The following is a 26810-nucleotide window of genomic DNA, read 5'->3' as shown; positions in this document are numbered from 1 at the left end:
GTGTGTGTGTGGTGAAAAAAACACATTGTACTGAAACGAGACAAATAAAATGGAAATAAAAAAGAAACAGGAGAAAGAAAACGAAAATAAGGAAGAGATAAAAAAAATGATAAAGGAAAGAGAATAGAGAAACAGAAATAGAAAAAAAAAGAATAAAAACAAGAAACTAAAGAAACAAATAAATAGCAAAATAAAAGCAAAAATTGAGTAAACAAAGGAATAGACAGAAGAGAGAGAGAGAGAGAGAGAGAGAGAGAGAGAGAGAGAGAGAGAGAGAGAGAGAGAGAGAGAGAGTACATTATTTTTTTTATCATCGCCAATTAGACCAAATAAATCCAACACGACAGAGATAAAGACAGGAATAAAGTTAGAGATAACACACACACACACACACACACACACACACACACACACACACACACACACACACACACACACACACACACACACACACACGATTATCTCCTAAAACACTTCAAACATCGATAACAATAATGATAGCCAAGGTTAAGAGAGAGAGAGAGAGAGAGAGAGAGAGAGAGAGAGAGAGAGAGAGAGAGAGAGAGAGAGAGAGGTAAACATTAACTATTTTTACTTTCATTTCCTCTCTAAAGAGTAAACAAAAGATATATTTGAAAAGAGCCACTGGTAAGAAACTCTCTCTCTCTCTCTCTCTCTCTCTCTCTCTCTCAAGAATAACAATAAAACTAAGAATAATATTATGTAAAAGGAACAGTATCTCTCTCTCTCTCTCTCTCTCTCTCTCTCTCTCTCTCTCCCCTTCCCATTTAAACCCCACGACATGGCAGTCAATACCCTCCTCTCCCTCTCCTCTCCCCTTCCTCTCTCCTCTTGTCTGTTTCTCAAGGTCAACTCCCCTCAGAAGCTATCTCTCTCTCTCTCTCTCTCTCTCTCTCTCTCTCTCTCATCTGCAACTCATCACACCTCACCACTCTCCCTGTAACCCCTTCCTTCCCTCACTCTCTCCTCTCCCTCTTCCCCTCCCCGTTCCCCTCACTCCTGTACGTCTCCCCTCACTCACCTCTCACCATTTTGTTAATTACACACCACTACTCTACACGACTCACCGTTTCCCCTCTCCCTTGCTCTCCCTTCCCTCACTTCCCCTTCTTCTTCTTCTTCTTCTCTCCTTTTATTTCTGTTTCCTCTTCTTCTTCTTTTGCTCCTGTTCATAATTATTTTCTTGTTATTCATTCTTTTTTTTCTTTCATGTTGTTGCGTTCTCTCTCTCTCTCTCTCTCTCTCTCTCTCTCTCTCTCTCTCTCTCTCTCTCATGGTTTTCCTCTCCCTTCTCTTATTTCCCTTTCTCACCCTCTTCCTCTTTGTCAACTTCCTCTTTCGTCTCTCTCTCTCTCTCTCTCTCTCTCTCTCTCTCTCTCTCTCTCTCTCTTTAATTACTGGACATTTTTATTTCCAGTAAACATTCAAATGAAAAAATGTCAGAGCAGCCTTAATCGCGACACGCCAGCTCTCTCTCTCTCTCTCTCTCTCTCTCTCTCTCTCTCTCTCTCTCTCTCTCTCTCTCTCTTTCCAACTCGGCTTCAAATGTTGTGCGGAATAATAAATGTATGCTTTGAGAGAGAGAGAGAGAGAGAGAGAGAGAGAGAGAGAGAGAGAGAGAGAGAGAGAGAGAGAGAGGATTGTATGGTCACGCCGCTATATTTAGCTTTAACACCCAATATGTGAACGCTACTAGTCGGATAACGGGGGAAAAAGAGAGAGAGAGAGAGAGAGAGAGAGAGAGAGAGAGAGAGAGAGAGAGAGAGAGAGAGAGAGAGAGAGAGAGAGAGAGAGAGAGAGAGAGAGTTCACTTATTACAAAGAACGTGCTTGTGTTTCGTAATCTTTCAACATTTAGTAACAATTTCACTTACTCACTCACTCACTCACTCACAAGGATCTACAGACTCCACAGGACTTCACAAGACAAATATGTCCGACTCTACCATTAGAACACTCACTGACTCACTGACTCAGGACTCACCCAACATTGAGTCATAATTATTCACTTTAACCCCTTCAGTACCATCACGTGTTTTCGTTATTCATTCTGCGTACTATTTGGTGATTTTATACAGCTTCAGAAACTTATGTGGGGAATTAAAATAGTGTAGACTCTGGCCATTAATCTTCTGACCTCCATAGACCCTTCCTAATGTCAATAAAATCGTCTAATCACACCCAAAACTCAAGGTATAAATGCGTCCCAGTACTGAAGCGGTTAAGGTAAGGTAAGGTAAGGTAAGGTAAGGTTAGGTTAGGTTAGGTTAGGTTAGGTTAGGTAAGGTAAGGTAAGGTAAGGTTACGTTAGGTTAGGTTAGGTTAGGTTAGGTAAGGTTAGGTTAGGTTAGGTTAGGTTAGGTTAGGTTGGATACAGTAAGGCTCTAGCATTATTATAAATTTAGAGGTAAGATATTTGGCACATATAATAATAATAATATCAAAAACCCAAATAAATCCTCTCAGAACCTTTAATTAAACTACCGCAATGATGAAAACACCCTTGACAACCCCAATAACTTCAAAGGGAGCGAATTAAAAGTGGAAATAAAGCACTGGTACACTTCATACATTCAGCGGCGGTTTCAGGGAGGCGCATGGAGTCACCGGGAGGCTCCTTCACTGTCATAACTCAGGTGAAAGCCAACACCACGACGAGGAAAGTGAAACCAGAGGGACTACAACTTTACACCTTGCACCCCTCACGCCACACCCTCCACACACACACACACACACACACACACACACACACAAGGACAATTACACAGAATATCAATATGTTGTGCGTGTGTACGTAATTCCTACACCTTCACACACTCTTACTGGGTACCTAATTTAACCTAATCTTACCTAGCCTTAAAGAAACACAAAGGAATAATACACATCAGGCTTGTTGGCCCTTAAAATGCCTATCTACTGACTCCAAATCTAGGCTCGCATTCTCAAACTCCACTATTTTAAAAGCATTTATTTGAATTTACACGGGTTTTTCAAGGTGTTTTTACGGTTCTAGAGACAAACTGGCAAGATTTCTACATTATTATCTGGAGAAACACTCTTGAAAACAGCACTAGTCATCTCTGTTGCCTTGGAAAACAGTCGTGGTGATAAAGTGAAGCTTTTCTGAATACGGCTCATTCTCTTATCTTGCTGTCACACCTAAACTTAAATGATATTCTGTAAACCCTCGCTATACCGAACCTCTGTATAACGATGTTTGGATATAACGAATGCATTATTCTGTCCTAACTTACCTTCAAATATCCACATCTAATCCAACATAATCCTAACCTCACCTAATCTAACCTAACTCAATCCAACCAAATCCTAACCTAATCTAACCCAACCAAATCCTGACCTCACCTAACCTTACCTTATAACCTGTACATATCTAATCTAACCTTACCAAACCCATCCTGGCCCAATATAACTCAATAAAGCTTCCTAACCTTACCTCACCTGAACATGATCTAATATAAACCGTTACCTCCTTCATTTGCCCTACCCTACCCTACCCTCCCCTACCCTACCCTAACTTAACATTATCAAATCTAATCTAACCAAATCCTAACCTCACACTAACCTCACCTAACCTAACTTAACCTTACCTTACCTTATAACCTGTACATATATAACTTAACCTTTACCAAACCTGCCCTCAATAGAGATTCCTAACCTTACATCACCTGAATCTAAATTAATATAGGCCGTTACCAATTTTTTTTTTTTTTTTTGTCCTACTTTACCCTACTTTAACCTAACCTAACCTAACCTAACCTAACCCAACCCAACCTAACCTAACCTAACCTTACTTTATCTTAATCTCTCATATTGTACTAATTAATGTGAACATTTTTTTCATGGTTATAAATAAATGTTCAAACCTTCTAAATGTTCTGAAATGTTCTTAATCTAACCTAAACATGTCCTTGTATAAGCCAGCCTAACTTAACTTGCAGCTACGATAAATATTCCTTCCTCCTCTTTCCTCTTTCCTCTTCCTCTTCCTTCTTCTTCTTCCTCGTCATTCTGTCACCCTTCGCTCCCCTTCCAGAGGCCCTCGTGTCCCTACCTGGTCATAAATTGCTCCTCTATACCTGTCCACACTTTACTCAAATTCCCTTCCCTTCTATATACCTGTTGTCATTTCCCCTCTCTCTCTCTCTCTCTCTCTCTCTCTCTCTCTCTCTCTCTCTCTCTCTCTAACAGGAAACTAATTAAATTTAGGAACACACCACTTCGCATGACCCACGAGGTTTGTGTTCTTTCTCTCTCTATCTCTCTCTCTCTCTCTCTCTCTCTCTCTCTCTCTCTCTCTCTGTGTGTGTGTGTGTGTGTGTGTGTGTGTGTGTGTGTGTGTGTGTGTGTGTGTGTGTGTGTGTGTGTGTGTGTGTGTGTGTGTGTGTGTTTCCTGTTAAAAATATACTCACATTTCTTTCTACAAATTGTTCGTAATATCCCTTTGTCTTTCTCCTCCTCCTCCTCCTCCTCCTCCTCCTCCTCCTCCTCCTCCTCCTCCTCCTACTACTACTACTACTACTACTACTGATGGTTGAGAAAGGTCTATTAGGCTTACGAACAAGTGGCCCTTTGCTACTCATGCCTGACCTTTCCTCCTCCTCCTCCTCCTCCTCCTCCTCCTCCTCCTCCTCCACAACTAGGCTGCCATAGAAGAGGGGAAGCGGCCGGGGGGAGAATGAAACAGCCTATATCTTTACTTGTTTTCACTTTATATTCGCTAATACTAGTGACTGGACGACTAACTGACTGACTAAACTGAGTAAATGACTGATTAACCGCATTTTTACCATTGATTTTTGGATTTGATAAGACGATTTCATTGACATTAGGAAGGGTCTATGGGGGTCACAAGATTAATGACCAGAGTCTTTACACTGTTTTAATCCCCACATAAGTTTCTGAAGCTGTATATGATCGCCACATAGTAATGAATATGAAAACACGTCATGGTACTGAAGGGGTTAACTCACCACCAGGAAGTACAGGCAAGAGGTGGCTGGGAAAAACAAGCGGGCACCTCAACATTATTAGCTCAGCAGGTAGATAAGAGCACCTGAGTCACCTGTCAGTCATCATTACCTGTGGAGCCTCTAATTTACACCGCCACTCACCTGTCTACCTCCCCCCGTCCCTGCCCCCATCCCTCTCTCTCTCTCTCTCTCTCTCTCTCTCTTTTCCTCTACTTATTTAAGGCTAGGAATTAAGTAATGGTCTTTCATGTAGTGTTTTATTAAAGATAAGGTAAGTATATCTCTTAATCAGTGTTTTGTTGTGTGTTTTTTTTTATCGTTTTGTGTTTTATTCGTTGATAATTTCTTTGTGTGTGTGTGTGTGTGTGTGTGTGTGTGTGTGTGTGTGTGTGTGTGTGTGTGTGTGTGTGTGTGTGTGTGTGTGTGTGTGTGTGTGTGTGTGTGTGTGTGTGTGTTTATATTCAATTTGTAAACTTTCTTATTTTCCTCTCATTGTTAATTCTTAAACCTCTTACCACGGAAATGTGTTAGATACGTACACACACACACACACACACACACACACACACACACACACACACACACACACACACACACACACACACACACACACAGAAAGCGATTATGTGATTATACAAAGCTGCAACACACACACACACACACACACACACACACACACACACACACACACACACACACACACACACACACACACACACACACACATATGGCTTCAGAAATAGATTACGGGCAGACTTCTGAACGCCAGGAAAGACTTGCTACTTTATTCCCAAACAGAGCGCCGCCTTATCCTAATGAAGACTCGAGAGGAAGTTGTACGTTTTGAAGGAAGTTTTCACGCCTCTGCTGGTAAATCAACCCTTCTATATCGATGTTTTTGGATGCAACTAGTAAGATAAATACTCGTAAATGAAAGAACAGAACGGTTTCATGACATTACACGAGCGAATATTGAAAAAAAAAAAAGTAAAAATAAATTAAGAAAAACAAAAGAGGATATCCAGAGAGAGACATTAATTACCAACACCTTCCATAGTGACACATTTTTTAACTCGATTTTTGGATGCGATTACATGATTTTATTTGGGAAGGGTCCCTGATTTTCGCCTAATTTTATATCACTCTTTTAAATCAACACCTTCCATACTGAGACGCATTTCTACCTTCATTTTTTGGGTGTGATTGAACGATTTTATTTGGAAGGGTCCCTGATTTTCGCCTAATTTTATATCACTCTTTTAAATCAACACCTGTACTGAGAAGCATTTTGTATGCCTTTATTTGACTTTTGGCTATTTCTACATCATTCTTTTAAGGAACTGGCATTTCAAGTAAGCCTTTTTTTCCACATCACCATATCAGAATAAATAAAGAAATAAATTACAAATGAAAACAATCCTAGAGAGAGGCACAAATTTTTAAGGATGCGTTCATACCTTAAGAAATACATTAACATAGAAATCCACACACACACACACACACACACACACACACACGTAAACCGGACATGATGACGCTCCCATTACGAAAGAGAAAGATAAGTTACAGTAAGAGGTGTAACAAAAGCACAATCAAAAGACAACCCTTTATATTCCATCCTTTGTCTGGAATAATTCCTTCACTAACATGACCATTAATCTTTCGTCACTGAAAACAAAACTGTAATCTATATAATCTATGCTGTCACATGTTGATTTCTTACATTTATCCCTTCAGTAACATGACAGGTTCCCATATTACTATTTGTTGACTTTATACAGCTTCAGAAACTCATGTGGGGATTTAAAATAGTGAAGACTGTGGCCATTAACCTTCTGACCTCCATCGATCCTTCCTAATGTCAATAAAATGGGCTAATCGTACACATATCTCAAGGTAAAAATGTGTTCCAGTACTGAAGGGATTAAAATAGTGAAGACTGTGGCCATTAATCTTCTGACCTCCATAGACCCTTCCTAATGTCAATAAAATGGGTTATCGTATACATATCTCAAGGTAAAAATGTCCCCCAGTACTCGTGGGTAAAATAGATCGCTAATTACTCGTATCAGTAACAGTAGTAGTAGTAGTAGTAGTAGTAGTAGTAGTAGTAGTAGTAGTAGTAGTAGTAGTAGTAGTAGTAGTAGTAGTAGTAGTGGTGGTGGTGGTGGTGGTGGTGGTGGTGGTGGTGGTGGTGGTGGTAAATAGATATAACAAGCAGAAAATATAACAAACAGGAAAATAAAGACAAAAAACATCACCACTATAATAATAACCACAAAACAGGAAAACAACAACAAAAACAACATGCACCACCACCACCACCACCACCACCACAACAAGCACCAATGAGGAATCGAATTACAAGCCAGTCAGGGAGCAAACAATAATACTACACATAGAGGATCGAATTCCAAGGCAACACAATCAAATCCCCCTTCTTCTGACCCTCCCGATCCCCTTCCATTGGTGAAACTGTAATAATAAACATGAATTCTCTCCCCACAGTCAGCGTGAGTTTAGTAAATTCAGTAAATCTCTTCCCATGAACTAAATTTTAACCCTTCAGTACCATGAAACCTTCCAATATTCATTCTGCTTACTATTTGATGATTTTATACAGCTTCAAAAAACTCATGTGGGGATTAAAATAGTGAAGACTGGCCATTAATCTTCTGACCTCCACAGACCCTTCCTAATGTCAATAAAATGTTATAATCGTACACAAATCTCAAGGTAAAAATGTGTGGAGATTAAAATAGTGAAGACTGAGGCCATTAATCTTCTGACCTCCACAGACCCTTCCTAATGTCAATAAAATGTTATAATCGTACACAAATCTCAAGGTAAAAATGTGTCCCAGTACTGAAGGGATTAAAATAGTGAAGACTGAGGCCATTAATCTTCTGACCTCCACAGACCCTTCCTAATGTCAGTAAAATGGGCTAATCGTACACAAATCTCAAGGTAAAAATGTGTCCCAGTACTGAAGGGGTTAATGATTCGCCACTCAATAACATGTCCGATAAATAAAGGCAGAAAAATAAAGGAGAAAATTACTATAGGGTATCTTTAAACTTACACGTGCTTACGTACATACATACACAGACACACACACACACACACACACACACACACAAACAGGAGAGTAAAGTTAGTATTACGAGTACAAATATTGAGAGAAAATTTGAACCAGATACACTCTCTCTCTCTCTCTCTCTCTCTCTCTCTCTCTCTCTCTCTCTCTCGGTTGGCAGATTCACACATTTAACTTGCTTCGATCACTAGAGAGATTGGGTCAGAAAATAATTAAGAGGAATTTTACACGGTATTTTTAGGGCATTTTTACGGTTTTAGAGACAGATTAGCAAGATATCTACATTACTTACAGGAGAGAGTCTTGAGAACCCGGTTAATCATCTATGTGGCCTTTGAAAATAGTTACGGCAAATTTACACGATTCTTTAAGGTCATTTTTACGGTTCCATTGACAGATTAACAAGATTTCTACATTACTGACAGGAGAAACAGTCTTAGAGATAGAGAGAGAGAGAGAGAGAGAGAGAGAGAGAGAGAGAGAGAGAGAGAGAGAGAGAGAGAGAGAGAGAGAGAGAGAGAGAGAGCAAAGCGTTTTTAGAGTACGTGACAAAACCAACACCAAGGAACACAAAGGAAGGACAAACAAGAATCAACATGCTGTGCCATTCATTACACAGCTGATAGTGACAAACTGCACTATCTAATTTGCTGTGAAAGATGGAGGGCAGTGAAGGTATTTCGTGTATCCCCTTGTAAAGAAAGTACCACCCCATCACCCCTTCATTCCTAAGCGTGAGGGGAAAAGTGAGGGGAAAAGTGAGGGGAAAGGTGAGGGAAAGAGATAAAGTGAGAGGAAGTGAGGGGAAAGTAAGGAGAAGTGAGGGGAACAGGGGCAAAGGTGAGAGGGAAAGTGAGGGGAAAATTCAAAGGAAAAGTGAGAAAAAAGAAAAAGAGGGCAAAAGTAGATAAAATTGAGGGGAAAAGGTGAGGGGAAAAGTGAGGTGAAGTTTATATAAGTGTACAAGGGTTTACGAGGAGTTGACAGGGATACATGGAGTTTACAAGGGCAAACATTCAATTTACAGTGTTGAAGGGATGTTTATGTACAAGAGTTTACAGGAACAAACCTGAACTAACAGGATATAGAACGAGTTTACAAAGGTCTATAAGAGTTTACAAGCGTCAAAGAGTTTACATACGTTTAAAGGGAGATTATAAGGAGTTTGTAAGTTTTAAGGAGTTTACATAGTTTACATAGAGTTTTCATTGGTTAATAAGGGAGTTTACGAGAGTTTACTAAGTTTATAAGGCATTTTACAAGTTCTTCAAGGATTTTACGAGTTTACAAGGAGGATTACGAGTTCAGAGGGAGTTCAAAGTATTTACAAGGGTTTATAAGAGAATTTACAAGTTTACGAGCTTTATAAGGGATTTTAAGAGTTTACATGAGTTTACAAAGAAGTTTACTAGTTTAAAGAGTTTGAAAGAATTTACAATGATTTACAGGGAGTTTACAAGTTTTACAAGGGATTTTACAAGTTTACGAGGTTTACAAGGGATTTTACAAGAGTTTACAAGGAGTTTAGGAGGGTTTGCAGGGAGTTTACAAGTTTTAGGAGAGATTTTACAAGATTTCACAAGTTTACAAGAGTTTACAAGTTCACAGGGAGTTTACAAGGGTTTACAGGGAGTTAACAAGTTCACAGGGAATTTACAAGGGTTTACAGGGAGTTTACAAGTTCACAGGGAGTTTACAAACTTGTAGGAGGGAGTTTACAGGAAGTTTACAAGAGTTTACAGGGTTTTTGCAAGGAATCTATCGAGTTTACAGCGCCTATTGAAGTTGACAAGGGTTTACAATGGACGAGTCATGTCAGTTAAATCACCCCAACACTACATCATGTCCCCAAGGCCCTCCCATCCCCCACACGTGAGACCATCAACGACCTCCCCCAGCCCCCCCATCCCACCTTCCTCCTCCTCCTCCTCCTCCTCCTCCTCCTCCTCCCCGTGACTCCTGCCCCCAGCACGGATACTCCTCATTATGCATCCTTCAGAATCCTACACACTGCCACAGCTGCAGAAGGAGGAGGAGGAGGAGGAGGAGGAGGAGGAGGAGGAGGAGGAGGAGGAGGAGGAGATGAAAATGATGATAATGATGGAAAAATTAAGAAGAAGAAGAAGAAGAAAATGAAGAAGAAAATGAAGAAGAAAACAGAAAACGACACGAAAAAAGTAATAAATAAAATATAAGAGATAGAGGAGGAGGAGGAGGAGGAGGAGGAGGAGGAGGAGGAGGAGGAGGAGGAAGAAGAAGATAAAAGGGAAAGGAACAGAGGGAATAGAAAGTAATGGAATTTTACGTCAGAAAGGTGAAGCGGAGAGAGAGAGAGAGAGAGAGAGAGAGAGAGAGAGAGAGAGAGAGAGAGAGAGAGAGAGAGAGAGAGAGAGAGAGAGAGAGAGGATGGAAAGATAAAAGGACATGGATGAAGGAAGAATGAAAGGTAAAAGATAAAGGGAAGAGGGATGGAGGAGGAGGAGGAGGAGGAGGAGGAGGAGGAGGAGGAGGAGGAGGAGGAGGAGGAGGAGGAGGAGGAGGAGGAGGAGCCACACCATACTAACAAGCCATTATATCATTACTTTGAGCCATGAGAGCCATATAGACCCTCGACACGCGCGCGCACGCACACACACACACACACACACACACACACACACACACACACACACACACACTTGCTCTTACATAATAAAAACTAAGATTTCCCGCCAAATTTGTTACTTGTGTCGTGATGGAGAAAGAGGAGGAGGAGGAGGAGGAGGAGGAGGAGGAGGAGGAGGAGGAGGAGGAGGAGGAGGAGGAGGAGGAGGATGTAGTTACTAGCCATTAACATCACCACCACCACCACCACCACCACCACCTCCTCCTAATTCAACATTGACAGACTATTATGAACCAAGGCATTATCCCTACACCCCTCTCTCTCTCTCTCTCTCTCTCTCTCTCTCTCTCTCTCTCTCTCTCTCTCAGCTATCTTCCCATGACAATACACGCAGGTCACCTCTCTCATCTCCCCGTCCCTACTCACTTAATCTCCTTCCCTCCTCCCTGCAATCTCCACGCTCATCTCCCATACCCACCGCCTCTCACCACTCACCCACTCTCTCATCTCCACCACCACCTTACGTAACTCTCATTACTCATTTCTCACTCACAATAAGCCAACATACTCATTATTCATTACTCATTCCCTCAGTTTTAGTTTAAAGAATGTGTTTTTATTTGATATTTTGAAGTGTTTCTGTTTCTTCTATCTATCTTCCTCTTCTTCACGTTAAGGAGTATTGCTATTCCCCTTTCTTTCCCCACCTTCCCCTCTTAAGGAGCAGGGGAAGGCTCGGGAGGCGGCACAATGAACAAACTTTACCCATATCACTGAAACTCCATCGCTGCCTTTCATTTTTACCCCTTGCATCCCGCGCCTTCCTTCTCCCCTCCTACTGTTCGCCCCAAGCCTCAGCTACACTCAGATGAGGTGCACTCCCTCAATCCCTCCCTCCCTCCCCCTCCTCGCCGCCACTACCCACCACATGTTCGTGTTGCCATTGTGAGCACTGCTACTACTGTCACTCAGTGAGATACTCCTAACACACAGGACGTCAACACTAAGGCTCGGGTGTTGAGGGTGTTGGTATTGGTGTTGCAAGGGTGAGGTCGCCGCCACATTCACCACACACACACACACACACACACCAGTCACCCTCACACTCCCGCCATCAGCCTCCGCCTCACGCAGCACACGGGCGGCACCTCCTCAGTGTGGTGCCGCCGCAAGTAATGACAGGCTGCACAGCGAGGCTTCATTAATGCAGCTTTAACAATCCAGCTGCTGCTCCCGCGACGAGGAGCGGCACTAGCCACCTCGGGATGGTAACGAGGCGCCCCTGTGCTACTGCTGCTGCTGCTGCTGCTACTATTAGTGAGGGCCACCAGCCGCCCGCTCCTCATTGGTCGGTCACTCCCGCCCCGCCACTATGCCATCCTGCCGCCCCCCGGAGCTGCGTGACAACCCCACACGCGGCACCGTCTGGCAGCCTCCGCCTCGCCGCCACGGAACCTCAGCCGCCCACCATTGGGACAAGTGACATGGCACCTCCGAGGCCTGTAGGCACCAGGGACCTCGCCTCCAGCCACCACCACGGCTATCTGGTGGCGTGCTTCTCCTAGGCAGAGGCAGCAGCGGCGCCATACCACACCCCGTCACCCCTGCCGGGCGCCGGGCTGTCCGCCGCAGGGCATCAAGTACAGTCCTGGCGCCATTTCGGGCATGACAGGACGGGCAGCTCTGGGCTCCTCTCCCCCTCCTCACTCACTCACTCAGACACACACACACACACACACACACACACACACACACACACACACACACACACACACTGCGTGACACCTCACAGCACCGCGGGGTGGCAGGGCAGGGCATCACGACAGTCTCCGTGCGGCCCCGCGCCCCGCCGCACACACCTCCACCACCAACACTCGCCACACCACACGCCAGGTCGCACCGCCACCAGCGCCAACATACCCTAAACACAGGGATGAGAGGCGAGCGCGCGCACCGATGTTCCTCCGCCACTAGCTAGTAACACACTGAAGACAGCTGGCCGCTGGCTGCTGGTGGCCTCTGTGTGCTGGTGCTCCCCGCCAACCAGCCAACCAGCCCGAGCGTGAGGGACGGGCGGGGAGGGGAGGGCCGCCACTGATCACCTCACGAGACTCACTGCTCGCCCTCTCCACCACCCCTCCCTGCATCCCTTCCTGCCATGCCACAGCCTCCTGCATGCCCTGAGCCCTCTCTCCCCGGTCACCCCTACCACTCCTTGTTCCCTCACGCTGCGCGACCTCTGGGGCGCTTCACTCAGGGCGTCAGCCTCGGGGCGCCGCCCTGCCTGCTGCTGGGTGCCGTCAGGTGTTCTACCACATTAAAGATGAATAATTAAGGCACCGACTCATGGTAGGCCTCGCCAGGTGTGTGTGTGTGTGTGTGTGTGTGTGTGTGTGTGTGTGTGTGTGTGTGTGTGTGTGTGTGTGTGTGTGTGTGACGCCTCGCCGCGGGGCATGACACGCAGAAAGAACAGCTACAGCTAGAGGCCCGTTATTTAGGGCTCCTCGCAACGCTGCTAATGCCAGGCTTCCCACGGCTCACTGGTACCTGAGGGCGACCTAAGCATGGGTAATGTAACGTTACGGCCGTGCCAACATTGACGCTGCCTGCCTCACGCATCCTGGCGGCATCACCACGCGCCACTAACGCCCCAGGCTTTAAAAACACTCCCCGCACTACGCAACGCTAACAAAAAAGCAAAAAATATTAAAAAGCTACAGGTATTGCCAGCAGCTTACCTGGCGTGGACCAGTGCCGTCCACCACACCCGTGCACCTGTGGCCTCATCCCCCACCCATCCCACCCCCACGGCACTCACATGACCTACCCCTACAGATATCTCACGCACCGCCTGCACTGACGCGGTAAACTGTGTCCACACCTTGACCAAATGTGTGTGTGTGTGTGTGTGTGTGTGTGTGTGTGTGTGTGTGTGTGTGTGTGTGTGTGTGTGTGTGTGTGTGTGTGTGTGTTTAGTGTAAGTACGTATATATGACAGCAATTTATGTATACTAGATGCCTTTACCAACATTACTGTACCTTTAAGTGCAGGCAAATGTTAATATGTATACAAAAGAGTATTTCAGGTGTAAAATAATAAATAAAATGGCCTAATACTCATATCAGGGCCATAAAAAAAGTATATTAAGGATATGAAGGTGTATTTCAAGTATCTAACGTATGTATTCTAAAGTCTTAACCCCTTCAGTACCACGCCGCGTTTTCATATTCAGTCTGGTTACTGTTTGACGATTTTACACATCTTCTGAAACTTGTGGGGATTAAAATAGTGAAAATTCTGGCCACTAATCTTTTGACCTCCCAAGACCCTTCCTAATACAAATAGAATCGTCTAATCATAACCAAAAAATCATAATAAAAATGTGTCTCGGTAATGAAAGGGTTAAAAGTAAATTTCACTTATTTTTTAGGGTTTGTTTTTGTATTCTAAGCATAGTGGTACATTTCAAGGTACGGTAATGGTGCATGTTACAATTTAAGTGTGTGTTTAATTTTCCAGGCTGTTTCTAGTTCTAAAAGACCATTATAAGCCAAAATGGTACACTTCATGGCTTTTCTAGGGTTTATTTGTATATTTCCAAGTATTTCAGGGTACAGTGATGGTGCATGTTACGATCAAAATGCTTAAGGCCATGTTTCTAATCCTACAAGAGTATTCTAAGCCAAAATGGTGCACCTCATGTCTCTGCCAAGGTTTGCTGTATATTTTAAAGCATAGTGGTACATTTCAAGGTACAGTGAGGGTGCACGTGGATCAGTGAGTCGTGGAAACAAATAACGACCAGCAGTTACGACCCAGATGACTACCGCGCCTTGAAAACCAACCTCCCTCTTCCTTGTCTCCTTAAAATGACCTATTACAATGACCCCTCCTCCTCCTCCTCCTCCTCCTCCTCCTCCTCCTCCTCCTCCTCCTCTGCCTCTTCTTCCTCTTCCTTACGAGATTGTGGAGTGCTTTGCCTAAGGGTTCAGCAATATTTGGAAGAGGAGGAGGAGGAGGAGGAGGAGGAGTTGATGATATTGGTGGTGGTGGCGGTGGTGGTGGTGGAGGCGGTGGTGGTGGTGGTAGCTCCCATACAGTACATATTTTTCCCATACCTCTTCACCATCACCATCACGACACACACACACACACACACACACACACACACACACACACACACACACACACACACACACACACACACATTTCAAATAGCTCATAAAAATAGTACCACTCAATAAAATAAATAATAATAATAATAATAATAATAATAATAATAATAATAATAATAATAATAATAATACAAAAATTAACTAATACGCAACAAAACCATCCCATGTCCACTCTAGGAGGAGGAGGAGGAGGAGGAGGAGGAGGAGGAGGAGGAGGAGGAGGAGGAGGAGGAGGAAGAGGAGACTCAACAAACACACAGATCTATACTTGACCTGGTGAGCTTCATTTCTGTAGTAGTAAAGTCCTCCTCCTCCTCTTCCTCCTTCTTTTCTACTCTTTATCCCTCCAATCCCCTTCACACCTCTTCTCGTCCCTCTATATTACTCTCTCTCTCTCTCTCTCTCTCTCTCTCTCTCTCTCTCTCTCTCTCTCTCTCTCTCTCTCTCTTGTTTTTACCGATTTATTTATCTATTTGTATATTTTTTCCTTCCGTTATATTTCTTTTTTCATTATTTATCTATCGTGAATTTCTTTTATCTTTATTTACGTTTGACAGTTGGTATGTATCGGTCAGTACTCTCTCTCTCTCTCTCTCTCTCTCTCTCTCTCTCTCTCTCTCTCTCTCTCTCTCTCTCTCTCTCTCTCTCTCTCAATCAATCAATCAACACGAGAACTACAAACAAACACACATGACTCAACCACTCAACACGTATCGACATGTTTTACTCACAAACCTACACGCCACGAGGTATGGGGGCAGAAAACGGGCCAGGGAAGTATTGCGTGCGTGTTGTACGTGTGTTGCGTGTGTTGTAGTTACTCTTAATCCCTTCAACACTGGGACGCATTTCTATCCTGAGTTTTGGGTATGATTCGATGATTCTGTTGACATTAGGAAGGGTCTATGGAGGTCAGAAGATTAATGGCCACAGTCTTCACTATTTCAATCCCTACACGAGTTTCTGAAGCTGTATAAAATCACCAAATAGTAACGAGATGAATAGGAGAACTCGTCATGGTGCTGAAGGGGTTAAGAAGGTTTTGTGTTTGTGAGGGTGAGTAAAAGGAAGGGGAGAAGTGAGGGTAAAATAGGAGGGGAGGAAGGAAGGGGAAATGAAGGGAAAGGAAGAAGGAAAGAAGGGAAGAGGAACGGAGAGAGAGAGAGAGAGAGAGAGAAAGAGAAAGAGAGAGAGAGAGAAAACAGAAAAATATTGTGAAATAAAGCAAAAATGTAGGCTAACAAAAATAATAAAGAAATAAACCATAGACGGAAGAATAGATAGACAGATAGATAAACAAACAAACACAAACAAACACAAACAAACACACAACTATACAAAACACAAAAAAACAGTAACACATTTTTTTTCTCCCACTCAGATGTAAACAAAATCAACAAATAAATACTTTAATAACAAATAAACCCTCATTAGAACCAGGTGAAGTGTTGACAGGTGAACCACAAACTTCCACACCTCATTAGAACCAGGTGAAGTGTTGACAGGTGAACCACAAACTTCCACCACCTCATTAGAACCAGGTGAAGTGTTGACAGGTGAACCACAAACTTCCACCACCTCATTAGAACCAGGTGAAGTGTTGACAGGTGAACCACAAACTTCCACACCTCATTAGAACCAGGTGAAGTGTTGACAGGTGAACCACAAACTTCCACCACCTCATTAGAACCAGGTGAAGTGTTGACAGGTGAACCACAAACTTCCACCACCTCATTAGAACCAGGTGAAGTGTTGACAGGTGAACCACAAACTTCCACACCTCATTAGAACCAGGTGAAGTGTTGACAGGTGAACCACAAACTTCCACACCTCATTAGAACCAGGTGAAGTGTTGACAGGTGAACCACAAACTTCCACCACCTCATTAGAACCAGGTGAAGTGTTGACAGGTGAACCACAAACTTCCACTACCTCATTAGAACCAGGTGAAGTGTTGACAGGTGAACCACAAACTTCCACCACCTCATTAGAACCAGGTGAAGTGTTGACAGGTGAACCACAAACTTTCACACCTCATTAGAACCAGGTGAAGTGTTGACAGGTGAACCACAAACTTCCATCAATAATGGCAAACTATATTAGACAATGGTGGTGGTGGTGGTGGTGGTGGTGGTGGTGGTGGTGGTGGTGGTGGTGGTGGTGATACTGCTTAAAGAGAGTGAGTTTTTACAATGGTAGACCTTAAAGAGAGTGAGATTTTTTTTTTTTTAAATGCAAGAAGGGAAACTGGCCTATCTATTTTATTTTATTTATATTTTTCATGCAAGTAGGGAAGCTGGCAAAGAGAAAGACGGGGGGAAAAAGGCCCACTTGATTGCCAGTTCCCTTAAAGAACGATAGTTGTCTAAAGGTCTGGGATAAATATCTTGACTCGTGTTTTTTTTTTTTCTTTTTTTCTTGATATATTTCATTCTTTCTTTCTTTCTTACATGACATATTTCTTCCCTCTTACTATCTTTTCTCATTTTCTCCTATTCTATTTTCTTTCTGACTCATCTATGCTTCTTTTTTTATATAACACACCATTCTTTCTTCCTTTTCTTTCTTTTTTAGTGCATATTCCTTCTTTCTCACTATCTTTTCTCTTCCTCTCCTTTTTTTTTCTTTATGACTGAACGAAGCTGCAATGTCCTCTTTAATACATCACCCGTGGCTGTCAGTGTTACTACAGCTGCACAAGACAAACAGGACTACAGCAGTGTGGGTCTCCAGCTGTTAGTTTGCACCTACTTATTGTACTGTTTCCATTTTCCTTTCCTTTTTTTTTTTTTTCTATGGTATACAAAAAAGTTATTTATGAGCTAGTTAAACATGTGTAGGGGAAATAATGTTACTTTATTGTTCTTTGGTGCTTGTTTCCTTCACTATCAAGCATTCTGAGATTTATTGCATTGTTTCCTTTTTCCATACGATATATAAAAAAAAAAAGTGACTCATAAATGTATTGAAATTCCAAATATGGTCTTTTCATCCCCCTTGATTTTCTCAGATGTGCTTTTAAAGATTCCAAACTGGTGGTGGTGGTGGTGGTGGTGGTGGTGGTGGTGGTGGTGGTGGTGGTGGTGGTGATAATGCTTTCTCTCTCTACAATACTCCCAAAATTCATGACAAATACATAAGATAACCCACAAACACAGTTAAAAATGGGGAAAAAATAAAAAAACTGCAGAAGAGATAGCCAACATTTTCACTGCCCCACACACGTACGTACAGTCAACCTCTTAAAAAAATCTACACTGCATGACAAAACACACCAATAATATCTGTACATACACTTACCCAATAAAACAATGAAACCATCAACCAAACACACAAAACAATACGAAACAGATGAAAACACACGACAAGCCATTTCCCGGAGGTTTTAGATATCATTAGTACTGCTCATTCTCACAAACCATAACTCAGGGGTAGATCAATAAGACTTTTTTTTTTTCATGTGTGTGTTTTTACTGTTGACATTAGTGAGTTTCAGCCGTGGACGCCCTCAAAGCGAGACAGTTTTCAAAGCAAGCATTCCTGATAACACTGATTTGATATTTCCACTACAAAAACAACATGATCTAATTCCACAACAAGGGCTGGAGTTTTTATGGGTTTTTTGGTACATTAGGGAGCAAAATGTGATTCCGTCTGGGCTGTGAGTGGTCATTATGAGGGACAGGGACAGGAAAGGGTTCAGATAGATAGACTGATAGGGTGCACAGGCTAATACAATCCAATCTCACCCCAAATGCTGCTTCCCAAGCCCTCCCCCTCAAATTAATAGGTTTTCACCCCAATGGTTCGTAATTCCTGTTCATTATATTATATTGAATTTTCTCCCTATAGCTAGCCATTTTAGACATCAGTAAAATAATGCAATAAAAACTATTTCTGGTTTCAAAAAATATACTCTTTGATTAACACCTTCAGTACCATAATGCAATTTTATATTCATTCTGCTTACGCTCTGGTGATGTTATACAGCTTCAGAAAATAATGAGGGGTGATTAATATAGTGAAGACTATGGCCATTAATCTTCCAACCTCCATAGACCATTCTTAACCCCTTCAGTACTGGGACCCATTTTTGCCATGAGTTTTAGGTGTAATTAGACGATTTTATTGACATTAGGACAGGACTATGGAGGTCAGAAGATTGATGGCCACAGTCTTCACTATTCTAATCCCCTCATGAGTTTCTGAAGCTGTATAAAATCACCAAATAGTAACCAGAATATATATGAAAAAGCGTCATAGTACTGAAAGGGTTAATCTCAATAAAATTATCTAATGGCACACAAATCTCAAGGTAAAAATGTGTCGCAGTACTGAAAGCGTTAATTATGATCTTGAGGCTAGAAACTCTAATAGCTACCTATGACAAAATGAATGGCTTGTCTTGAACTTGAACAGCCTGTCATGTCACCCAAATGCTGAAACACCCTGTAATATTCCACACATCAACATAACGCTAAAATTGCCAATAAATAACATGACGTAACATAGATAACATCTTTACATGAATGACACTTTGATATACTAACACCAAAACGTCAAAAACTAAGACATTACCATTTAAATCAGACAGTCCCCCTTGTAAATAGAAAAATTAAGCATGACACATATATTTTTCTCTTTAGTATCTTTCCTAAGTATATTCAGTGACTCTTTTCCTTGTGAGCTAATGCGACAATGTACAGGAATTCATACCAGGAGTGTATGTGAAATGTGTAAAAGATTCTAATCATATCTACTCATTAGGTGAGGCCAATTCCTTCCCCTGACTCACCAATGCAATAGAATCAGGTCCAAAGTTAGGTTAGGTTAGATTAGGGTTGGATTGGGTTAGGTTAGAATAGGGTAGGGTAGGGTAAGTTAGGTTAGGTCAGGTCATGTACAGTAACACCCATGACACACCAAACAGCCAATACTATGAGTCATAACAGAACAGCATTTAAAAACACCTAGGCTTACCCTAACCTAACCACAGCAGGCACAGTATCCACACAAGCCCTTGACAGCACCCCACACAGCTTGCCCTCGTCTGTCACCTAGCTAACCCACCACACCACCACCACCACAGCCACACCCCTTCGTGACACCCACTCCTTCACCCCTCCCACGGTACCCACACCCAAGTTCTACCCACAATTCCTCACCACAGCGCAACACGAGGCTGGTGAAGTCATAAGGCACATTAACCCACCCACACCAGTAGTTTCAATAATAACAACATAAATTATAACTTCATTAGGAAAACCGTTAAGAATATTCGCTTGAAATTCGTGAAATACATAAAGAATACTCATGATAACTTCCACATGGGTGAGACAATACCTGCTACGTGATTAGAGAGGGAAATAGTGAAGGTTTAAGGGACAGAGAAAGAGGGAGAGACAGAAACAAACAATAAGTATTAAGTGGAGGAGCCTGGGCAGCCCAATGTTAGCTCCAACTTGGGTATATTTGAGTGTACTTACCACTTTTGAAGGCCTCGGGGGTGTCTGGATCCGAGGAGTCGTCGCTGAAGTGTTCCATGGTGAAGCACTAGCCTAAAGACGCGGTTGTATTGGACGTTACATTGTTCCTCACCAATTGATCAGCAACAACAACACGCCATGACAGCGCGGGCTAGGGCGTGCACCTTTCCCAATCCCCGCCTCGCCTCTACTATTTCACTATTTTAGATCATACTGCTATTAATTCATCCTTTTTTCAGTACTTAAGTATTTTCAGTTCATTTTTGTTTTGTTTTTATTATGCTGGTGATTTTATTTTGGGTTTTGTATACTAATAGCTGGATTTGTTGTAATAAGGCTGTTTTGTTATTGATATGATTGAGTTTGTTATGAATAGTCCGAATAGTTGTAACAGAAGCACCAGTAGTAGTAGTAGTAGTAGTAGTAGTAGTAGTAGTAGTAGCAGTAGTAGTAGTAGTAGTAGTAGTAGTAGTAGTAGTAACAAAATGCAATGCTCTTCAAGAACATTCATCAAAAATATATTGCATGACTGAATACTGCTTTTGTTATTGCCACATATCTCAATAATAAGTGAAAAAAGTGTATTATGTCATCTTTGTTTACACAGATTGCAAAGCTGCACATCCCAGCCATGGCCGCGCCGAACCCCTCAACCCTCCTGCCGCTGGGTCTGTATATTTTATCCCATTATTAGTCATTTCAGTCTCAGAGGCATTATATTAAGTTAAAGTTATTTATTTATCATGCCAGTTTAAGCTTCAGTGGTGAAAATACTGTTGTTTTTGTACTAGTTATGGGTTATTCCTCTCCCTCTTATGAGTCATGCTTGTTATATTCTTCCCTAAACTAGTGTGAGATTGGTGTTATTGGTGTGGCGTGTTTGTGTTAGGTCAGTCAGCATGGAGTGAGTGGGTCAGGCATGTCTCTTTTACCAGGAATGAGATGCAGGGGATGACTCGGAATGAAACCACAGTATGTCATATATTCTAAATAATATTATTTTTAATGTCTTGATACCTCCCTCTTAAATGTTGCGGAAGCTGCAGACTCACAGCCAGACACAGCCACTGCACCATGGTAGAGCGAGGCATTTCTAAATTCAAGGTGTTTTCATGCATAACATTCTTAATTCACACATTGCACGGAGCAGCGCCAGTGTGTGTAATTCACCTCGGTTGTCTGCTGGTCACCCAGCCAGTCTTCCCCATTACGGAGCGAGCTCAGAGCTCATAGACCGATCTTCGGGTAGGACTGAGACCACATCACACACAACACACACCGGGAAAGCGAGGCCACAACCCTTCGAGTTACATCCCGTACCTATTTACTGCCAGGTGAATAGGGGCTACACATTAAGAGGCTTGCCCATTTGCCTCGCCGCTTACCGGGACTCGAACCCGGTCCTCTCGATTGTGAGTCGAGCGTGCTAACCACAACACTACGCGGGTGTATGTGTTACAGGTAAAGAGCTATGTTTGTGCTGTCCTGTCTCCATACCTACAGTCATCCAGTTTATCTTTAAAGGGGTGAATATTTCTTCCTTGAACTACTGTTTCGTCCAAATTGTTCAATATTTCTATGTGTATGTGCATATCAAAATTAATTTCTTCCACATATTATTATCTGGTTAAAATCACACAACAATTAAAAGAGAAATGACAATAAAGCAATTAGTTCTCACAGTGTCCATACTCCCATCTGAGCGTTATGGTGGTGAGACAATCAAAGACGTTTTCCCTTTGTCTGAATAGTGAAGTGTCAGAATTGTATTTCCATGAATGTATCCAAGTCTCATTCATTAAAAGTTTATCATGAACACTTTATCCTCCTTTCAGATCACTTTGGCTATTATTTCCATGATGTTCCAGGGCAGCACATCACACCTTAGTCTGACCAGTGAGGTGTCAAAACTGTATTGCACTCAATGTATCAAAGGCTCACTTGTAAAAGATTCTCATTAGCACGTGATCCTCCTTTTAGGTCACTTTGGCTATTGTTTCTGTGATGTTCCTGGGCAGCAAGTCACACCTTAACCTGACTAGTGAGATGTCAAAACTATATATCCGAGAATGTATCAAAGACTCACTCGTAAAAGACTCTAGTTAACAGTTTATCCCCCTTTCATATCACTTATTGTTTTCATTATGTACCAGTGCAGCATATCACATCTTAGCCTGACCAGTGAGGCTTCAAAACTATATTTCTGTTAGTGTATCAAAGGCTCACTCATGATGAAAGACTCTCATTAATACTTTATCTTCCTTTCAAATCCCCTATTGTTTCCGTCATGATCTAAAGCAACACGTCACACGTTAATATGTATCCCTAGTCCTGCGTCACCAGTTTTACCTTTTAGAATCACTCAAACATTTCAACACGAGCTGGTGGACTAATGCATCATCCTCCTTTCAGATCACCAATCCAAGACAAGGCATCACAGCTTAAAAAATACCCCTAGTCCTAAGTCACTAGTTTCTCCCTTTACAATCACTCAAACATTTCATTATAAAAGATGGTGAACTAATGCATCATCCTTATTTCAGATTGCTGTGCCAAGACAGGACATCACATCTTAAAAAATACCTCTAGTCGTGCATCACCAGTTTTTCCCTTTAGAATCACTCATAAAGATTCCTTCGCCAACACAGAGCTGGTGAACAAATGCATCACCATCCTTTCAGATCACCATTCCAAGACAGTACATTGCACCTTAGAATATATCTCTAGCCCTGCATCACCAGTTTTTTCCCTTTAGAATCACTCAAACATTCAAACATTCCCTCGTCAACACAGAGCTGGTGGACAAATGCATCGGTTCTCGCATCCACATCATCATGAAGAGCGACAAGGAGATCGTTGGGACTCTGCTTGGCTTCGATGACTTCGTGAACATGGTCCTGGAGGATGTGACGGAGTATGAGTCAACGCCTGAAGGAAGGAGGATCACCCAACTTGACCAGATTCTGCTCAATGGGAACCACATAACAATGGTGAGTTTAGTGGCTGTCTCTTGGGTGTGTTGTGTTGTGGAGCTGTTGTGCATTGTCTCATTGGAAAGTTCTTTTTATTTAGTATGTATGAGATTTGACTTTTTTTTTTTTTTATGCACAAGGGAAAACTGACCAAGGGCAACAAACAGTATAGAAATAAAGGCCCATTGGATTGTCAGTTTCTTTAAAAGAGACTAAGAATTATCCAAAAGACAGAGACAAATACCTTGCTGTGTCCTGTGGGTGTGTTGTGGTGTGGAGCTGTTGTACATTGTCTCATTCAAAAGTTCTTGCCTATTTAGTATGTATGATATTAGATGGTATTTGCTGTCTTCCGTGGGTGTGTTGTGTTGTGGAGCTGTTCTGTATTGTCTCATTTGAAAGCATTTGTTTAATATTCAGTGCAAGAAGTCATAGTCTAACTTGCTTTCTTCGTGCTGTCTCCTGTGGGTGTGTTGTGTTGTGTTGTGTATTTTTGTTTGGTTTTGAGTGTATGAGAAGTGATGGTCCATTTCACTTTCTATTTATTTATTATTTGGTAGGTGTGTGGCTATCTCCTGCAGTGTGTTGTGTTGTAGAGTTGCCCTTCTGTGCTCTCTCATATGAAAATTATTGTATTTACTATTTAGTGTATAATTTATAGACTAATTTGCTTTTTACTAGTTCATTGTTTGGATGTTGAATTTAACTTTATGTTTTTACTGAATAAACTAGTGCTTTGTTCATCTCAAGTCATCATTTGAATATAAACTAATTGCATCACATTAATACAGTCATCCCTGTTCTGGAGTAGTTTTCTTTCATTATTCCAAGGCTAAGATGTAAAGAAAGCCAACATTCAGCTTGTTAACAATTTGCAGTGGATGATAATGAACAGCAGTAGAGGAGAAGAATACTTACACTTGTTTTGTATCTTTCCAGCTTGTTCCTGGTGGTGAAGTACTGGACTAAGCTTAAGTCTGTAGGTTTCTCTAATACAAGCCTTTCTTCCTATAGTATGTGTAAGGCCAACACATTTCCTCACTCTTCACCTTCCCTTCCATTCTGTGTGTGAGGAGCGTTGGTGTCCATTTGATTAAAAGTACAAACACCATCACAGAGTTTGTCATTATTCACACACTAAACTATAACCTGGCTGTCTTGTAAAGGAAATCATGGCGTAGGAAGGAATTATCACACTTTAAATCAATTACTGTGTATATAATATGTGGTTTTTTTATACCATGTGGGCTTTTCACGGCAATTTCTGGGCTAAAGGGGATACTTTTTGTGGTACCTCCTGTCTCAAAGCCCACCCGCTAGGAAACCGTTGCCCCGAGTGAGGAAGCCCAACCTACATTTGGACCATGGAAAGGATTCGAACCCGTGCGCTTGGAGACCCCTCGGACCCCAAAGCACGCATGGTTCCTCTGCACCCCTAATACAAGGACAATACACCTGGAAACCTATAGCCAGATTAGAAAGATGCTTTTTTTTGTTTTCTGTGGCAATGTAATTCTTGTTATATTAATGAACACTGTTACATTATTGAACACACTTCCTTTTGTCTATTAGTATTCATTGACTTACAGTAAACAAGGCATGGGCCAGGTTTGTATGGTCCAATGTTCATCATATTTCTTGATTTTTTGTCTTTTATTTCATGAATATTTTTTTCTGCCACTTGTGAATGTAATGTAGATGTGAAATTTCTATAGAGGAGCTTTATTTTTTGTCATTGTAACTCATTTCCTCTTTTGACTATATAGTATTTTGTTTTCTATGGCATTGTAAATCTTGCTATATTAATGAACGTTGCTACATTACTAAACACACTTTCTTTTGTCTAATATTTATCTAAAGTAAACAGGACATGGACAACACATGTATGGTCCAGTCTTAAGCATATTTCTGAATTATTTTCTCTTATTTCATGTATATTTCTTCTGTCACTTGTGAATGTAATGTAGATGTGAAATTTCAATAACGAAGCTTTATTTTGTGCCATTGTAACACTTCTCTCTTGACTAGTGTTTTTGTCCTCTCTGTTGCAACTGTAATAGATCTTTCTGTTTGTGCTAGTTACCAAGATGAGAGAGAGAGATTCAAGGTCATGAGCCCCATTTTTTCTATCATTGACTTAATCTTGTATCATCAGTAGCACAAAAGCTGCAATTTCACCTTCAGAATTAGTGGAAATAGTTGTCTCACGTTATTGATAGTGGTGTTTCCTTTCTCCTCTCCATTAACATTACATTAAAAACTCCTGTTATCTGTTTTTCTTAATTTTATTCATTCTGTGGATTGTGTATGGGTTTCTCTCACTTCCTAGGGTCAGACAGTCTCCTCTCTGGCATTCATCCTTTTATCTTCCTCAATACACGATCTCCATTAATATTTTATAAAAGACACCTGTTATCTATTTTGTTCATTTATTCATATATTGTCGCTACGGATGGTGTACAAGTTTCTGTCACTTTTTAGGGTCACCCACTCTCTTTGGCATTTATCCTTCTACCTTCTGCAGTACACAAGCTCCAAATCTCCTTCAGTATCTTCTTTCAATGCAACGCTCCATTTTTCAATCAAATATTACCACCAGTAGTTCTGAAGTGTGAGTAAAGAACCTGTTATGTGCAAGGAGAAAGAGAGAGAGAGTATTTGATGCAAGCAATGGGACAAAACAAGCAGCAATTGCATTAATATGTCAAGGGAAGTAAGTAGACATTGTGGTGATGGGGTTAAGAATGGAGGGAGAGGGGAGGTTTTGCAGCTGTTTCAGGGAGGACACCTTTCTAATGCAGCACCAGTAAGACCAGTAGTAATAGTAGTAGTAGGAGTATTTGTACTTGCACCAGTTACACCAGTAGTAGTAATAGTAGTAGGAGTAATAGTATTTGTAATTGCACCAGTTAGACCAGTAGTAATAGTATTTGTAATTCAACTTAACCATATAAAAGTCATGATGTTTTTCTAGTCATGGCTTTGTCTATGATGAGTATGTTGAGCACACACCACCTAACTCTTCATTCTGTCTCCCTGTGGTCAGAGTTACTGCCATGGAATAAGGAAGAATGTAACATGGAAGGATTTAATATTGCTTTACAAATTGTCCTAGTTATCAACACAGACTGATAATCAAAATAAAAAAAAAATAATAATGAAAATAAAATATACTAGTGTACAAATTTTCAGTTAGTTTTTATTTTTATTTATTTATTTTTTGCTACGTATTCCTTTTATTTTCATTTATTTATTGGGTTTATTTATTTTTTATTTTCATTTATTCATTTTTTTCCGGCAGTAAACCAAATGATACGAAATTAAGTAAAGCAATAATAAGGGCGAATAATAATAATCTCTCTCTCTCTCTCTCTCTCTCTGCGTGGTGTGGCATGGCGGAGGAGGATGTGGTGATCAACAGACCTATTTGCCGCTCACTCCTACACCCTTCACCTCTCCTTTT

General features: G+C 41.6%; 2 protein-coding genes across 12 annotated transcripts in view; one reads left to right on the top strand and one right to left on the bottom strand.

Moving 5' to 3' along the window:
• Positions 1 to 20538, bottom strand: part of LOC123511006 (kalirin-like) — a 310494-nt gene extending 289956 nt beyond the window's left edge. For 7 of the 11 annotated variants that reach the window (XM_045266621.1, XM_045266619.1, XM_045266623.1 and 4 more), the window contains exon 1: positions 20376 to 20538. In XM_045266621.1, the coding sequence (XP_045122556.1) occupies positions 20376 to 20433 (58 nt within the window). In that variant the 5' untranslated portion in view covers positions 20434 to 20538. Of the gene's footprint in view, positions 1 to 12633; positions 12774 to 20375 lie in introns of those variants that run through there. The other 4 variants (XM_045266628.1, XM_045266629.1, XM_045266624.1 and 1 more) reach the window with 3 other exon arrangements.
• A 362-nt stretch (positions 20539 to 20900) lies between these two features.
• LOC123511004 (U6 snRNA-associated Sm-like protein LSm5) lies at positions 20901 to 24461 on the top strand. The gene is made up of 3 exons (XM_045266618.1): positions 20901 to 21043; positions 23169 to 23365; positions 24287 to 24461. The coding sequence occupies exons 1-3, from the start codon at positions 20962 to 20964 to the stop codon at positions 24314 to 24316; spliced, it is 309 nt and encodes a 102-aa protein (XP_045122553.1). The 5' UTR covers positions 20901 to 20961; the 3' UTR covers positions 24317 to 24461.
• Positions 24462 to 26810: the final 2349 nt, after the last annotated feature.

This window comes from Portunus trituberculatus, chromosome 30 (assembly GCF_017591435.1).
Source record: "Portunus trituberculatus isolate SZX2019 chromosome 30, ASM1759143v1, whole genome shotgun sequence".
Classification (NCBI taxonomy): domain Eukaryota; kingdom Metazoa; phylum Arthropoda; class Malacostraca; order Decapoda; family Portunidae; genus Portunus; species Portunus trituberculatus.
This window is presented reverse-complemented; position numbering and strand designations above follow the sequence as displayed.